General features: G+C 64.3%; 3 protein-coding genes across 3 annotated transcripts; all 3 read right to left on the bottom strand.

Annotated features, from left to right (window-relative positions):
• Positions 1–1,034: 1,034 nt before the first annotated feature.
• LMXM_08_0410 (conserved hypothetical protein) lies at positions 1,035–5,240 on the bottom strand (the record flags this gene model as incomplete). The annotated part of the gene is made up of 1 exon (XM_003872554.1): positions 1,035–5,240. The coding sequence occupies one exon, from the start codon at positions 5,238–5,240 to the stop codon at positions 1,035–1,037; it is 4,206 nt and encodes a 1,401-aa protein (XP_003872603.1).
• A 664-nt stretch (positions 5,241–5,904) lies between these two features.
• Positions 5,905–9,519, bottom strand: LMXM_08_0400 (conserved hypothetical protein; the record flags this gene model as incomplete). Its single annotated transcript, XM_003872553.1, has 1 exon — positions 5,905–9,519. One exon carries the CDS (start codon positions 9,517–9,519, stop codon positions 5,905–5,907), a length of 3,615 nt encoding a protein of 1,204 aa, XP_003872602.1.
• A 940-nt stretch (positions 9,520–10,459) lies between these two features.
• On the bottom strand, positions 10,460–15,808 carry LMXM_08_0390 (conserved hypothetical protein; the record flags this gene model as incomplete). The annotated part of the gene is made up of 1 exon (XM_003872552.1): positions 10,460–15,808. The coding sequence occupies one exon, from the start codon at positions 15,806–15,808 to the stop codon at positions 10,460–10,462; it is 5,349 nt and encodes a 1,782-aa protein (XP_003872601.1).
• Positions 15,809–16,465: the final 657 nt, after the last annotated feature.

Here is a 16,465-nt window from a genome sequence, read left to right as displayed (position 1 = left end):
GTAGAGCTACATCAGGAAGAGCACACACACACAGTCACACACACACACACACACACACACACACAGAGCAACGCGTGGCAGACACAGGCACCACGAAAAGGAGTGTCGCGGCAACCGCGGCATCAGCCGCACGGACGGAAGGGATAGATACAGATACGCCAAAGGACATTCGTAAGGGTACGAGTCATAACCAAGGAGGCGATGGACACAGATACACACGCACATAATGCACGCAAGAAGAAGGGGGCGAAATCGGCGCAAGTCTGCCCACCCTCTACGCTTCCTCCAGTCTAACGATGACACGCAGCGAACTGCTTCCGGCTCCGTCTGCCCAGAGCCGTCGACACCCTCCCCTCCTCCTCTTCCCCCCAAACAGCCGCAGCCTCAAACCCGAAGCAGAGATATGAGCGGCTCTGCTCCTGCGTCGTTCCTCTTGTGCCGTGTGGCACTTGGGTGGTGCTCCGTTGGGAGGCGCTTGGAGGTGTGGCGACGACGCTGCCCCGGAATAGAGCATCATCGCTGAACTCGCTGCAAGGAGGAGGATGAAGCGATAGGAAAGGGCGGCGAGGGTGTAGAGGGAGGTGTGCGTGTGTGTCGTCGTGGGGAGCGCGGAGATGGACCGGCACCTATGCGGTACTAAAGAAAAAAGGCAGCCGACACAAAAGGACGCGTGAAAGAGCACAGGACAGCTCACGCAGCGAGCACACGTGTGTATATATATATAGATGCAGGCATGCATTCGCACAGCCTCAGCGGAAAGACAACAGAAGAGCGTCTGTAGCCACCATAGTGAAGGGCAGCGCACAAAACATGCTCAAGACCAGAGAGGAGAAAGGATGGTGATGGCGCGCGCGTCCGTGTGCACATCCCTCTGACTCTTCTTCCTCGCCCGCTGTGTGCCTGTCTCTACGATATGGACTTCCCCCATCCATCTGCCACACACACACACACGTAGGGCAAGCAAGTGGGTGCCTACAGAAACACCACTTTGATGATGGAACACGACAACATCTTGTCTCTGCGACCGTGCTTGTCTATAGGGCCGTCAGCCTCGCTCCACTTCCGAGCGGGGAAAAGTGTGAGCACAGCATCCACGCGAGCGCCTCGGATTTCGAAATAAACGAGGAGCCGTCCTCCAGCACGTACACGGCACCGCACACGGGGTCGCCGGTGAGAACAGAGACGATCTGTCGGCCCTCGCTCGACAGCGCCGGTACCGTGCAGCCGACGGAGGAGCAGTCAACCTCCTTCGAATGCGGCGAGTAGGTGCCAAGGGCACCCTGTGTGTTGGTGAGGATCGTGCTAAGGCTCGCGCTGCCGGAGGCGGCAGCCAGCTCACGCGCCTTGGTGAAGGCGCTATTGAGCAGCTTCGGGAAGCGATACACCTTCACCGCCATGAGCGCCGCAACGATGAAGGCCAGGGCCAGGAAGCGCTTGTGCTCTGGCGTCATGGTGGAGATGACGGCAGACGCGGAAAGGCTGACACTGAGGTTGCCCCCGGCCTTGCTCGGCGTTTCGAACGGCAGCGATACGTACGCGGACACGTTGTACGCCTGGCGCAGGTAAAACGGAGTGGTCGCGCCATCGATCTCCTTCAGAGCGACGGCCAGGAGACTCTCCATAAAGCCACTTAAGCTCTGCAGGATCGCGCCGTCCGTCATCGGACCTGAGGAGGGGTCCGCCACGAGCACCATGGCGGCGAGCTGGTTCTGCGAGGCCAGCCCGTCGTGCGCATGCCGTTGCTGGATCGCGGCAGCGTCGAGCGGCAGCTGCAGCTTTCCGCACTCCCCCCGCACCTGCTCGTAAAAAGTCTTAAGACGCTCGCCGACGCCCTGCAAGGTGGATAGGTTGCCAGGAGTGAGCGAAGGCGCGGTGGTCTTCCCCACCAGCTGCTTGCCCTGCGCCGTTTGAAAAAGCGCGAGCACTGTGGCCAGGGCATCGTACGGGTTCGACTGACGTGTAGCACATGTGAGCGCTGTGTCCCACTTCTGCTGACGCGCGCTCTGCAGCATCGAGAGCCGAAAGGCGGTGTCAATGCTCGCCTGCTCGCGCAGCGGCACTGTGTGGACGAGGAGGTGGGCAAGCACGACATCGCCGCAGTGCTGTAAGACATTCACGGCTTCGTCATGGTGACCGTAGGCGAGCAGGACCGCCGCGAAGAGCTGCGGGTTCGCGTAGCGCTTCAGCACTGCCGCACGCTGTCGCTGCAGCTGCTGCGTCGCAGCCGTCACGCTGTTCACGTCCACGGTGGTGTTGTGCGGTGGTTCATTCGCTTGCTGCTGCTGTGGGTCCTCGGCGACCTGCGGACACGTCTGGCACACCACTGTGGCAGCATCGTAGTGGCGCTCCGACAGGCGTGTCAGCAGTTGCGCGGCTTTGTGAGCATGCTCACCGATGATGTAGTAGGCCACGGCGCGCGCGTCGCCAGTCGCCTCCATCGCCTCTGCGGCCTTCTGGCAGACACTGCGCCAGTAAGCACGTGAGATGGCTGGGCTCGCCGCAATCGCGCGGTCCCACTCCTCTGCCTCCACAAGCAGGTCGCAGTACGCCTCCAGCTGTCCCACGCGTAAAAACTCGTCGGCCGCCTCCAGCAGGCGCTGCTTCTTATACGACGGCCCGGCAGCGTTAACGGACTTGCCGTGGGCGCGCTCGTTGGTATACGTGGCACGAGCACGCGCCGCCTCTGCCAGGCTCCGTGCCGGCACAACGAGCCCCGTTGCGGCCGTCTTCCCCTCTGCTACCGCCACCTGGTACGCTGCCGGGTCCACCGCGCAGAGTGCCATCTCCGCCACCTCCGCCGCCCCGTTGGGGAACTCAAAGAAGCTCACCAGCTTCTGCAGCCGCTCCGCCGGCCTACTCGCGCACTCGGCGAGTTCCTTGGCAAGCCGCTGCACCGCTGCTCCGGCCACCTGCGAGACGGTCACGTTGGACGCGGCCACGCCCATGAGCGAGGACGGGTCGGCCACAATGCAGCTCTCAAGGGTGCCGAGGGCGGCGTCGAGGTACACCTGCCGCAGCAGGGCCACGTTCCATGCCACCAGCGTGCTATCCCGCGCGGCAGACAAGAACGTGAGCGGACGGTCGACGTGACTCGAGATGGCGACGACGTCCGCGTTGTGGCCCCGAACGGTGGTTATGGCGACGCCGTTGCGGATGTCCCACAGGCGGATCGACGCATCCGCGGAGCCGCTGATGACCAAGTAGGGCGCCAGGCTGCACCATGCTACGCTGCGCACGCGGTCGGCGTGGCCTTTCAGCGCACGCGACGAGACAGAGATAGTGTGCGTGTCGTTCGACGAGAGGTCCCACACGCGCAGTGTGCCGTCGTAGCTGCCCGAAAGGAGGTAGTTCAGCGCTGTTGGGTTGTAGGCAACGTCGCAGACGGCGTCCGTGTGACCTGCCAGCACGTGTACGGGGCGGTCGCTGCTGCTGGAGAGGTTGTACACGTAAATGCGGTGATCATGTGAGCCGGCGGCTATCATCTTGCTCTTAGTTGGCTCGATGTCGACGCCGTAGAAGGCACCGCGCGTGGCGGGGTAGCGCCGAACCACCTTCCCGTCCTTCGAGGAGAGCACGGCGACGCCGCTGCGGGAGGTGGCGGCGATGAGGCTGGAGTCACCCGCGGCCCAGCAGACGCGGTAGACAAGCTCCGAGAAGACCGGTGTGCGCCACGACTCTCGGTTTGTCGACGTGGAGTACATGACCACCTCACCGCTACCGAGGGCGGCGATGAGGTGCTTGCCATTCGGGGACCAGTCTACAGAGTGCACCATCACGGGCCCCACCGGGATGCTGTACTGCTGGCTAAGCGTGCGCAAGTTCCACACACGGATCATCCCATCGACGCCACCCGTCGCCGCCTGATCGCGGTCGTGCTTCGACAGCTTGCAGCTGAGGGTCGCGTCGGTGTGGCCCGTCACGATGTCGCACTCCAGCCGCTGCTGTGCCACGTCGTACACTTTCACGGCGCCGTTGGTCAGCCCCACAACGACGCGTGTCTGGTCGATGCAGGCCACACTGCGAATGCCGGTTCTGCTGCTGCTGTGCTCCGCGTCGGCAGAGTTGCTCGCGTCTGCCGCACCGCATGCGCCCGAGCACCGCTGCTGTGGCGTCGGGTGCATCATCATGATGCTCACGCTGCCGACGACCGACTTGCTGGAGACGGTCCACTTGCGGAGCACCGGACTGTCGGTGCTGGCAGTGTAGAAGGCGCCTGCCTCACCGGGGATCCAGGCGATGGAGCTGATATGCTTCTCAGGCAGCTTGTTGACCTCGAACGTCTGCACGATGGAATTCTTGTTCATATCACAGAGCGCCAGCGCGCCGTCTTGCGAGCCGACAACGAGGTACTGCGCAGAGGTTGGCTCGAAGGCGAGGGAGGTCACCGGTAGCGGGTTCACGTCGAGGACCGTGTCGCTCTTCTCCTTCGCTGGGAACGGGCACAGCGAGGCCGTCACAAGCAGGCCTGTGCTCGCATTCAGCGTCAGCAGGCACAGCGTACCATCTGAGGTGCCGCACGCGACTACCTCTGGCCGCGCTGTTGCCGCCACAATGCACTCCACCGACTCCACCGCGGCCGCAGCTGCGTTGCTTGTGCCACTGGGATTGAGGGAGCTCAGCGGAGCGGCTGCAGCGGGGACACTGTACGCGTTCCTCGGTGACAATGGCGAGCGGGACTGCCGCGCCTCCCCGCGTTGCTGCGATGGCGGAATAGCGACGCTGTGCGGCACGGCGTTGTCGAGGTTCGTGTTGAGCGAGATGAGCCGCCCTGTGTTTGTGCCGCAGAGAACATGGTGCCTGCCGGCGAGGCACATTGTGGACGGGTTGCCCTCGCGCTTGAAGGTGTCGGACAGGGCGGTGCTGGTAATCTTTTTCGCGGTGAGCGTCTCGGCATCCTTCAAGCGCCACAGAAGAATTTGCTTGTTCTGCGGCGTCAGGCACGCCATGTAGTCATCGTTGTACGAGAAGGCCCCGATGGCGGCGTTGGCGCCATGGCCGAAGAGGGTCACCAGCGGGTAGTTCGTAATGGCGATCGTTTCGAGCGACTGCTGCTGCTGCTGCTGCGCCTGTGCTGGGGTGTTGCTCGTGCTCGTTGGAATGGTCACGTTGGCGGTGCTCACTCGGTAGAGAGAGATGCTCTGAGCGGAGGCAAAGGCGAAGGAGTCGGGCTTGGCACTTACGCACTGCTGGCACTGCGCGCTGCAGCCGGGCGAGATGTAGGCGGTTGGGGAGAGTGCCATTGCCCTTCCAGCAGGAGTCACCTACACGTCGAGAGAGAGAGACTGTGGCGGTTGCGGCCGTACCGGTACCCACCCCGTGCGTGCGTGTTTGTATCTGTATACGGGCGCTGATAAAACAGAGGAAGTCGTGTGTGAGAGACGGGGGGGGGCGGGGAGGCGGGGGCAGCTCGGTGACGGTTACGTGAGCGTGGGTGTGTTCGTACGCGCGTGCTGAGCGGTGGGGTGTGCGGCGGACGCGGGGCGTGACGTGTTTGCGAAGGGACGAGTTCGGGAGGAAGTGGGGGAGGGTTAGGGCGATGGTGCGGCACGTGCACGATCTCCGGCACCGAATCTGCCAACGGTGTCTGTTGATGTACCCACGCCTGTATGTTTCTCTCCCTCTCTGTGCACACCGTGCTTGAGTGCGCAGGAGGCGTCATCGAGAGGGGCATTGGGCTCGGTGCTTAGAGCCGCAGAGGAAGGCATGTGAGAGAGAGAGGAGGCGACCAAAGCAGCTCCTTCGTGTGCGTGTGCGCTTCACTATACAGACAGGCCCAGACAGAAGGTTAGTCGAATGCAGAAGAGCCGCGCTGGCGGGCAGGCAGGCGACGGAGGCGACATCATCGATATAACTGAAGACACACACACACACATGGCACGAAGGCGTGCACACGCAGCTCACCAGCTATTCTCTTCGCATGCCGGTGATGGTGCCCACCTGCCCAGCGACCTCTCCGTCATCCTCACTCACCTGCTCGTCGGCGCCATCACTGGCCGCCTCCCCGGTGACGGCGTACAGCCGTTCCAGCTCCACCGTCGCCTCCATGCACCACTGCACATTCGCGAGGAGCTTCTTCATGCCGAGGGTCCAAATCGCCTCTGAGACGCTGCCGTGACGAACAGAGAAGCCGTCCACGGTGTCGCCGCGCGTTCGAAAGGGAGGCTGGAGCGGGAACCTCCCTCCGGCTGCTGGGGAGCTGCGGCGTTGCTCAGACTCTACCTCTTGCGGTGGCTGCGGACGGGACGACGTGCTCGCGGACTTCCTCAAACCGTTGCCGCGTTCCGCTGGCGTCGTACCCAGGCTCCCCGGTGTGTCGAGAGCGGCCGCGCTCCCCTGAGGCGCACTGCTGCTCCGTGCACTCTCTGCGCTGATCAGATGATCGTTGGTGCTGGCCAAGTTTCGCAAGAGTTGGGGCAACGCCACAGGTGCCGGTGCCTGTTTGCAGGCAACGGAAACATCTGTGCGGGCTTGCGCACCTTCGGCGCCGCTCCCGCTTTCGTGACTTCCCGCATCCGCCGCGGCCGCGGGTGCTGTCTCGAAGCCGGAGGCATCCGCTGTGCCCTTTACCGTACCGGAAGGTGCAGCTGGCGCCGCCGATGGTGCAGGTCGGCACACCATGTTCTCCCGCACCCGCCAACAGCGCAGACTCTCATGCAGCGCATCCGCCAGCTCCTTCACACACGTGGCCACCGCCACGCAGGCGGCGCCGAACGTCCGCCACGCCAGCAGGCGGTCGGTGAGGTAGAAGTCGACTTCGTGGTCCACCACATGTGCGAAGGAGGACCTCGTCGTCGCTCTCGCCGACTTCGCGTCGCCGCTGGCCTGCGTGACAGTGGCACCTCTTCCGGTAAAGTAGCTGAATATAAAAGGAGAGAAGGCCGAGGACCTCGTCGCCGCGGCAGCACTACCGCGGCGTTTCGCACCGCTGGCAGAGGCCGGTACGCGCTTCAGCAGTGCTACCGTGCTTCGATTCCCGGCAGGCCGCAGCACGGCCGTGCGAAACGAGAAGCCGTTCACGTGTGCCAGGTAGTTTAGCAGCAGCAGCAGATAACCGCACGCTGCATTCACCTCCAGCGGCGACACGCGCGTGGTCACCTTCGCTGCGGCGGTCGATGCCGAGGTGGAGGAGGCCGTTACTGCCGTTGGCGCCGCATCGCCACGTGACAGACTCCCATTCACGCCCCTGCTGCTCTCGCTGCTTCTCTTCGCAACGGCGTCGTTGTGGCCGTCGACGTCGGCACTCGTGTTGCCGCTGAGCAGGAGCTGGGCGTAGCTCAGCTGGCGTTGCACAAAACCGTCGCGGTGCATGCTCTCCTCGGACACAGACACGGCCGCATGGGCAAGCGGCGGTAGCGCAGACGTCGCGGATGCTACTGAGGCGCCGCCGCCGCGTACGTCGCCGTCACCGGAGCCGGTGCGGCCGGTGCTGGATCCAGAGTACGGTGGGACAAGCCCCAGCCGCAGTCCTGCAATGAGCCCGACGGGGCCAGAGACGTCGATCGGGAAGCAGAGGGCATCGATCGGCGTGGAGGATACGTAGGCGAAGCTTTTCCCGAGGTCATCCATGGCGTGCTGCCGCTCTGCTGCCTCATCGCCGAGGGTAAAGGCGCGCTGCACCTCGCGTATGTTGTGCGCCACCGCGAGCTCCTGCCATCCCGGTGGCGCCACCGCTGACGGTGGCGCAGCGACGGGGTCACGGAACCGTTCCCCGCCATTGGTGTGAGGGTGGGTCGTGGACTCCAGCGAGTGCAGCACATCCCGCAGCACGGCGACTTGCCGGTCCAGGCTCGCCTGTTGGGCCCGCAGTCTCTCCAACTCTGCCATCATCTGCTCTGCATCGTAGGCGGAGGACGACAAGGCCGAACCATTGTCGCCGCCTTCTGCCTGAGAAGCACCACGTTGCTCGAAAGGCGCGTCCGAGGCGCACTGCAAAGGCCTCAGTACCTTGGCAGCCCCTCTCGTTGGTGGGAGAGGCCTTCCGTGAGGCGCCGCGAGCGCCTCTAGCGAACTTAGCAAGACTTCTTCGTTAACACCAAGCAGGTTCGCGGCGACCGCGTCAAGTGACATGAGCGGCAGCGTCCTGCTGAGGTTCTCAGCCGCGGCCATCGAGTCAACTGCCTGCCCATTCTCGACCTCATCAACGCTTCGGCGCAAGCCGGCTGAGGTGGCGAAGACTCCTCGCAACGGCGCCGCTGCCGGGTCGGCGTAGCACATAGTGAAAAAACGAAGCTTTTCAGCCGGCGTGCTCGAGATGATCGTAGCAAGTGTCTTCGTGCTCTCTAGCGAGAGTCGCGTGCGCTGCTGCAGCGGGGCAAAACATGCACTGCGCCAGCAGTCGATGCAGAGCGGCTGCTCATGCGGTACCGCCGTGCGGGCGAGAAGACGCATCCAGCGGCGGCAGAGCTCATCGAAAGGCACGGGGGCCGCAGGATCGCCGTCCGGTGTTGCTGCGTTCATGCCGGGGTCAAGGCGAGGCGTCGGCGCTGGTTCAGGTGGCGGGGGAGAAGATAAAGGTGTCTGCGAGCTGGACGGTGGTAGGCCCGCACATGCGCTGTCCGCCACGAGCAGCTGTGTCGTTGGCGTGCACGGGGCTGTAGAGGCGACGAAGCTGGGCGTAGCGAGCGTGACACGGGCTTCCTCTTTTGCGAGGGACTGCGGCGGTAGAGTGGAGGAGCTGGGGTCTCGCGTAGGGGATGTCCGCGCACGCGTGTTAGCCCGCACGCCGTCGTGCTCTTCAGCGGGTGTGAAGTGAGGTTGGTCGTCCTGGTGTGCTGCAGTGGGGCTGTTCGTCTGCTGCATCACGTGGATCGGCACTCGTAGCATCGCACCTGAGTCAAGGGTGTCATGAGCTTCTTTATCCTCTGCTTCATCGGCGTCCCTGCTTGTCGCGCTTCGCACCGGCACACCGAGGGAGGCCAGCTGCGACACGTTCAGCACCGCAGCATCTGAGGGGACGGCGGCTCCAAAAGGCGGAGCGGCATTGCTGAGGGCATGCGGCGGAGGCGACGGCGTCAGCGGGTGGTTGCTCGTCGAGGTCTTTCCCGCAGACATGCTCATCGGAGTAGCAGCAGCGCAGCTTTCTTGCGCGTGTGAGAGCAGATCCGCCAGGTGCGACGAGGTCAGCAGCTCAGCTGAAGAAAAAAAGTGCGGCGGCAATGCGTCGAGAAGCGCCTCGTCCGTGAAGTGCGCGGTGGTGCTGCAGGCAAGCTGGTCGCACTCCTCAAAGACGCCAGCCGGTGTGACGGTGGCCGGTATGCGAGCGAGAGCATCACAGGTGTCCCTGCATCGAGCTGTAAACTCCTCTTTGCCCAGAGCCTTCGCTGGTGGCTCCAGGGGGCGAAAGGTGCGGCCGGCACCGCACGTTGCGTGCGAGCCGCGTACGGCACTCTCTACCGTGGATGCCTGTGGCGACAAGCAGAAGACATGCGGCTGCGTCCCTTCAACGACAACCGCGGAGCCACTCGACAGCGAGGCGAGCCTGTGCGATGGTGAAAGAATCGGTGCAGCACTACTTTGCATTACTGGACGGACCACCAGCGAGCGCCGGCAGCGACAGCACGTGAATCGAAGCGCACTGGCCGACCAGGACACACCGCCGCCGCCTCTTGCCACGCTGGGCACGATACCACGAGTGTGGGGCGCTACGGGACATGCTTCATGCACGTTTGGCTGCGGGGCGGCAGGAGGAGGGGCCGAGGCATGTGACTCTGCAGCACAGACGAGGGTGGTTGCGGCGCTGTTTGGTACATCAGAGGCGCTTCTCCTCATCAGCGGAACGAGGAGCGCAGGGCGGGGCGGGGCGGGGCGGGGGGAGGAGAGGAAGAGGAAGAGGAAGAGGCTTGATCAAGCGACCGCGCCACCCCCTCCCCCTCTCTCCTTGTGGAGATCAGCTGCAGTGGAGCAGCTAACAAGCAACGAGAACGAAAATGTGGATGACGGACGACGCGGTCACGGAGGCGTCGCCCGTCGCGTCAATCAAGGAGGGCTGCCGGCGAATAGGTGCCGGCTTGCTTGTGAGGGGGTGGTGGTGGTGGCAGTGGAGAGGTGGAAGCGCTGAGGGCAAGCATGGAGCGGCGACGAGGGACGACGAGGACGAGAAAAAAAGGGAGGGTGGCACGTGCAAGAATCGCCGTGGCTGGCGGAATGTAGGCATCCGCAAGCAGAGCGGGTGCGGAGGTGTGCGTGTGAGTCTCGGAAGGGGGGAGGGGAAAGACGCGACGCGACGCGGCGTACTCGACTTGCCCGCAGAACAAGCGGGAGGGGGCGGCTGGGTGCCCCCTCTTGACGGACACTTGTGTTCAAAGTCCGCGTCGCGCGTGCAGCAGCAGTAGCAGTGGCGGCACACACACACACACACACGCACATATATAAAAGCGCAAGGCCAAGGAACGGGGTTCGTGTATACTACTGCAGATCCAGAAGCACGAGGCGATGGAGCTGGCTGGCACCGCTATCGCGCTCACCGGGCACTGAAGTAGAGCGGACCGCTGACGTGTTGGGTCACACCCGCAGTTGCTGAAGGTCGAGCAGTGGAGGCGAGCTCCTCCCTAGATAAGGTAGGCGCCTCCGTGCGCATGTCGACCGACGCAGAGGCGCTCACGCCGTGCGATGGAGAGTGCGGTGACGGCGGTCGCGGCACTGAAAAGGAAGCGGGCGTGGAGGCAGTAGATCCGTAGGTGGCGATGACGGCGGACGGTGGCTCCACCGAATACGCCGTAGACCTCCGTAGCTGCTGATGCGTCAATCCTCGGCATCCCTCCCTCAGCGTCTCCGTGCCCGTTGTGGATCTCGGCGGCGGCGGCGGTGAGAGAGGTGGCGGCGTTGCGGCGCGAACATCCGACCCTCGTGCTGACGCATCAGCGAGAAAAGATGAAGGTGGCGATGCCGTCGCGGCAGCGTGGTTCACGATGCCGAACCCTTCGTCGTTGATAGTCTTTCGCTTCGCTTGGCTCGTCTTGGCGGTGGTGCCCATCTGTCGCTCCTCAGAGTTCTCGGCGTTGTGGCTGCGGGGCTTCTCACGCTGACGAGCCACGCTTGGCACGTACAACTCCAGCGCATTCGCCGAAGTTAGCAGCGGGTGCGGTGCAGGCGGCCGTTCAGCAGGCGTTGTCGTCGTCATTGTGGCCATACTGGCCGCTGTCAGCGGAAGGCCTGTTGCGCATGGTCGACCGTGGGACTGTTGCTGCTCGTTCCACAGGGCAGCATCGCTATCGCCGGTTGACCGAACGCCCCCACCACCGCCACCACCACCACCGGCAGCAGCAGCAGCAGCAGAGCAGGTCCTGTCCGGCGATCCGCTCTCGGCGCGATCCTGCGGTGTGGGCAAGTTGGTAAGGGGGCGGTAATGCAGCGCCCGAAACGGTGGTGTCTCATCACGCGCGCTACACAACTTTGGAGCATCCATGCGTGCGCCAATATTGCCTTGATGACGATGCCCGGCGCGAGCGTGGCTGTCGCCCTCATGACCGTTTCGGAGCAGCTCGTAGTAGTAGACGTTCTCGGAGTTGCGCTGGTAGTCCACCTCTGCCGCGGAAGCTGCGGCGCGCCAGGCCTGGGGTTGGCTGCCGCGCGCACGATCCTGCTCGCACAGTGCACTCCTGTCCACGACACTGTCGGTGAGTGCATCCAGGTGTGACAGCGGTGCCACAGGGCGGCACGCGGTGTCCGACACAGTTGTGTTCTCCACTTGTATCGACAGCGCAGACGTGGACAATGCCGGCCCAGCACCACCACCATGGGTGGGAAGAGGAAGAGGGCGCACCCCCTCGCCAGCAGGCGGCCCACTTCCCACAGAGTTGTTGGCCAACTCCATGTTCAGCGAGTACACCTCACGCTTGTACTGCTCTCGATCGCTGAGCCACTGGAGTCGCGCCTGTTGCAACTCCGCCAGACGAGCCTCCGCCGCGCGGCGCAGCTTGCGCTCCCGCAGGAGTGATGCACGCGCCTCGACCAGCCTCTCTTGCACGGCGGTGCGCTCCTCTCGCTCCGCCTGCTGCAACTGCAGCTGCGATGTCAGCGACTGCACCTCCGCGGAGACGGCGGCGTGCTCGTTCGTCCGCAGCTTCAGCGCGGACACCAGGGCTTCGTTGTGTTGCATCAGCCGCTGCACCAGCATGTGCGACTCCGCCACTTGACAGGTCTGCGTGGCGGCCCGCTCCAGGTGTGACTGAAGGAGCGCGGCGAGTCGGTCTGGAAGGAGGGGGCGAAGGTCCGGCACCGGAGGCACCGGCTGTGGTGGCGCGATCGACAGCCCATTCCGACCTCGGGGCCTCAATAGCGTCGCACTCAAGGCTTGGCGCACTTGGGCGAGCTGCAGGAGCTCCACCGTAGCGCGCGCACTCGCTGAGCTGGCTGCCAACACCTCAGCACACAGGTGCCGCGTCGTGGGAGCCTGCATGTCAATCTGTGCGACGGCAAGCAGCTGCACGAGCTGCCGTTGCTGGTGGTGGTCAGCGCCGATGCCCGTCTCCTCATCCTCGCACGCGCCACTGCGGAGGCTGAAGCGGACCTTGGGTCCTCCAGCATGTCCTCCAGCTCCCACCTCTGCCGCCTCATTGTGCGCGACGGTTGCAAGTTCCAGCGGTGTTGGGAGACGGACAACCGGGAGCACGCAGGAGTCCGGGCGTGCCGTGTAGCGCCGTAGCAGGTTATCGTGAGGTGAGGCCGCCGCGCTGTTGAGCGCCGGAGCCGCAGCGCCCCACGCAGAGGCGGAGGAGAGAGCCACTAAGAGCGGCTGCAGTGACGCCGGCTCCACCGCTGCGGCCGAGGGCGAGGGGAAGGCACCATCACTGCGGTGCGTACCGGGGTTACTCCTCAGACGCTGCCGCGCTGCCAGGAGACGCGTAAGCCGCATGACCGCTCGCACAGCATGGCCAACTATACGGAGGAGCGTAGCAGAAGTCGCTGAGTGCGGCGCGGCCCCCACAGGAGAAGCGGATACTCCACTTGCAGCTCCCGTTGACCAGAGGAGCCCACTCTCACTGGCCAGTGCCGTCGCTTGCTCACTTCTTCCCGGACAGCAATTCTCCAGTACGCGCTCGACCATCCTCGCCGTCTGCGCATCCGTCCACGCGAGCGTGCGCAGAACTCGATAGTGTTCCTGGAGCTGTTGGTGGTCCGCCAAGAGTCGCACAATGAACGCCACGGATGCTGTGATCAGCGCGTGCAGGCCCGTTTGCGTCCGCTCTGTGATTGACAATCGCGCTTCGAGGTCTTCGATGTGTACGCAAAGGTCAGCCTGACGGCGCTCCAGGCGATCGCGTGCCGCCGTGACGTCACTCAATACATGCTGCAGCGTTTCCCGCGAAGCGTGCTGTGCGTTGTGATCCACATCTGCCTCTACGAGCGCCTGCTCGGCGAGGTTCAGCTGCTCCTCGGCGACGCGTAGACGGCGACGGAGGGCGTCGCGCTCGCCTTCCCACTCTATCTCCTTCTGCTGTGCTTGCGCGCTGACGAGCATGTGCTGTCGTTTTGCGTTCTCCAGTTCGTTCTGCGCCTGCTCGAGCTGGTGCGCACGGCGCTGCTCCGCGGCCCGAGAGAGGCGCAGCTGCTGTTGATAGCGCGTCGTCGACTCTCGCCTCTCCTCTGCCAGGGCAGTGTTCTTCGCCGTCACATGTGCGAGTTGCCGTTGCAACGCCCTGCGCGTCTCTACAAGAGTGTGTTGGCGATTGCGCCACGCCGTGAGCAGCTTCAACAGGGCCCACTCCACCACCGCCATATCACGGCGCACGGCACTGTGTGCCGCATCACTACCACCGTCCGTGGAGTCCAGGACGACGAGTGTGGCCGCCGATGACAGGGGCAGGCTCGCGGTCCGTGTGGAGTGCCGCCGCGAGAGCGATTCGCCTTCACCGTCAGCAACGGTTTCAGGGTGATCTATCTTGTCCTCCTCGCAGGCCACCTTGGGCAGCACGCATGCGTCTTGAAGCAGGTCACCCCAATCCGCGTCTGCGATCGTGTCGCCATCGGAAGCCCACGTAAGCGCCGCGTCGGCCGTTGTTGGCAGCATGGCAGCGTGGCCTTCACTGTCCTCGAGACCGTCGAGCGACGCGGTAGAGGCGGGTGAGCTCTGCGACCGCCGCTTCATCGCGCGAGCGCCCCTCCTCCTCGAGCCTCGGCGGCCTGCGCTGTCGGCATCATCACCCCCAGAGCTCAACCGTGTCAACGATGCAGGCAGGGGCTGAGCGTACTCTCGCAGCGCACGCCGCAAAGCACCAACGATCTGCTGCAGCTGCACCTCTGCCGCTTGCCACGTCGCATCGTGGACGTCCTGGCGAGCCGCTAGATCGTTGTGGCGTCGCTGCCATGCCGAAAGCTCGCGTTGCGACTCGTGCAACTGGGCCTCGGTGGCCTCAAGGGACGCAATGTGCGCCTTCTTCTGCGCCTCCGCCACGCGCAACGCCTCCTGCTGCGAGCGCAGGGTGGAAGCGAGAGTGTCGAGAGCGGCCAGGGTGGCATTGAGCGACGCCTCGCCGGAGTCTGCGAGGGCTTCGCCAAGGCGGCTGAGATTCGACGTATTAGCAGCAGGAGCAGCAGTAGGAGCAGCAGCATCCTCGAGAGTAGTCTGAGCGTCGTGTAAACCCGCCACATGGAGGACAGCACCAACGGCGGAGCGTACGGCAGCCCACCGCTCCGTCTCACGACGTTGCTGCTCTCTCTGCCGCTCAAAGAGGAGAGAGCTCTCTCGACAAAGTGCCGTGTACTCGTGTTGAATTTCCTGCAGCAGTTTCTGCTGCGTTCGCGGATCATGCTCGGTGTCGTGCGCCACGGCGTTACGCCGACCCATCTGGTCACTGGCGTTGTCTCTGTCGCCGGCCGCCTCTGCATTCGCCAGTGCCTCCCGCAGCTGGCCGCTCTGCTCCAGCAGCTCGACCACGCGCTCCTCGGCCAGTCGTCGCTGCTTCGACTCTTGCTGAATGCGGGCATCGGCAATGGACAGCTCAGACAGCATGGTCCGCTCCCGCAGCTGCTGCTGTGCCAGCACGTCACGATGCACACGCGTGTATGGCGAGGCATCGTCCTCTTGCGATACCGCTTGAGCGGCGGGAAGCTGCACCACGTCCGTACTGGTGGCGGCATCCATGCGAGGGACAGCTGCGACGGCTTCGTGTTTACGCTCAAGCTCGGCGCACATTCGCTCAACTTCACCTTTGAATGCGCTTTGCACCTCTCGCAGCTCACGCTGGTGCACCGCCTCCTGCTGTGCTGTCGCTGTCTGAGCCCCCTTGATCTGCCGTTCCAGCTCCAGCTTTGTGCGCCGCAGCACCCCAACCGCCTCCTCCAGTTGCAGCACCTGCTGAGAGAGCGCGTTGACAGCACTTTCGTGTGCTGTACGCTCTGTGGCACGCTTTGCGTCCGCTTCAGCGAGCTGTACTTCCAGTGCGCGGTTCTCGGCGGCTACTGCGTCAGCCCGCTGGGCCTCTCGTACGGCCTTCTGCTGGTATCGGCGCAGCTCATCCACCTGCTGCTGCGTCTCGCGCAGCAGCTTCTCCGCGTGCGCCGCAAATGCCTCTTGCCACAGTGTACCACCCACCTCTGTGCTCACGGCCACACTTTGAGGCACGGCAACAGGCCCCCACGCAGCAGTGGCAGCAGCGGCGGCGAGTGCTTGAAGTGGGGCAGATCGACCTCGTCGCACCGCAGCCGCCGGAGGTGCCTCGCTCTCCTGCGGTGACGTGCGCGAGGGGGCTGTTGCCGCGCTTCGTGAGGCAAAAGTGGAGGACACGAGTCCGATAGAGTCGACACCTGCGGTGGGGTCCGTGTCGGCACGGATATGGGGCTGCACTTCACCGCCGTCGCACCTCTCCATGCGATGTGCGTGCGCAGCAGCGATGCGGCGCTGCGACGGCGTCTGATCGCGCGGCGACACCGTCGCCTCTTCTTGACGGGAAGGCGCAGGAGGGGAAGAGGACGGGGCGGTACAGGAAGGGGTTTGTTGCGGGGCTGCAATGGCCGCTGGCGGGCTCGGCTCGCTCGCCGCGGGAGCCCGCGACCGGGTGCGGTGCTCTTGGCTTGTTGAACGCACTGCTGCAGAGTGCGGTGGCTCCGGCTGGTGCGATATATCATGCACCCCCGCGTTTGGCTCCACCGGGGTGCAGCTGCGGTTGGCTTGCGAATCGCCAACCTCTAGGGGTAGCCCTTGGCCCCGAGACCCGCTGCTCTCGGCACCACTCATCCACAGCAGCGCTTCAAGAATGGTGGTCGCGTCCCAGCGACCAAAGTCGGCAGTGGTAGCACTGCCCATCCCAGCAAGTGACGAGGATGATGTTGCCACTGCCGCTAGTGGAGTAGACGACGAGGGATACAGTGTTGCATCCGTTGTGGCTGCATTATCGCCGAGCAGCGATGCCGACGTCACGCGTGCATCATCCTGAGCCGAGGAAGAGGAGCTGGAGGCGTCCATGATGGCGGGCACTGGGAAGGAGAGGCGAGGCGCTCTGCTCGCCGACTGGGCCCTGGAAACCGG

This window comes from Leishmania mexicana, chromosome 8 (genome assembly GCF_000234665.1).
Source record: "Leishmania mexicana MHOM/GT/2001/U1103 complete genome, chromosome 8".
Lineage (NCBI taxonomy): Eukaryota > Euglenozoa > Kinetoplastea > Trypanosomatida > Trypanosomatidae > Leishmania > Leishmania mexicana.
Note: the sequence above shows the minus strand (reverse complement) of the source record. Positions and strands in the feature narration are given on the sequence as shown.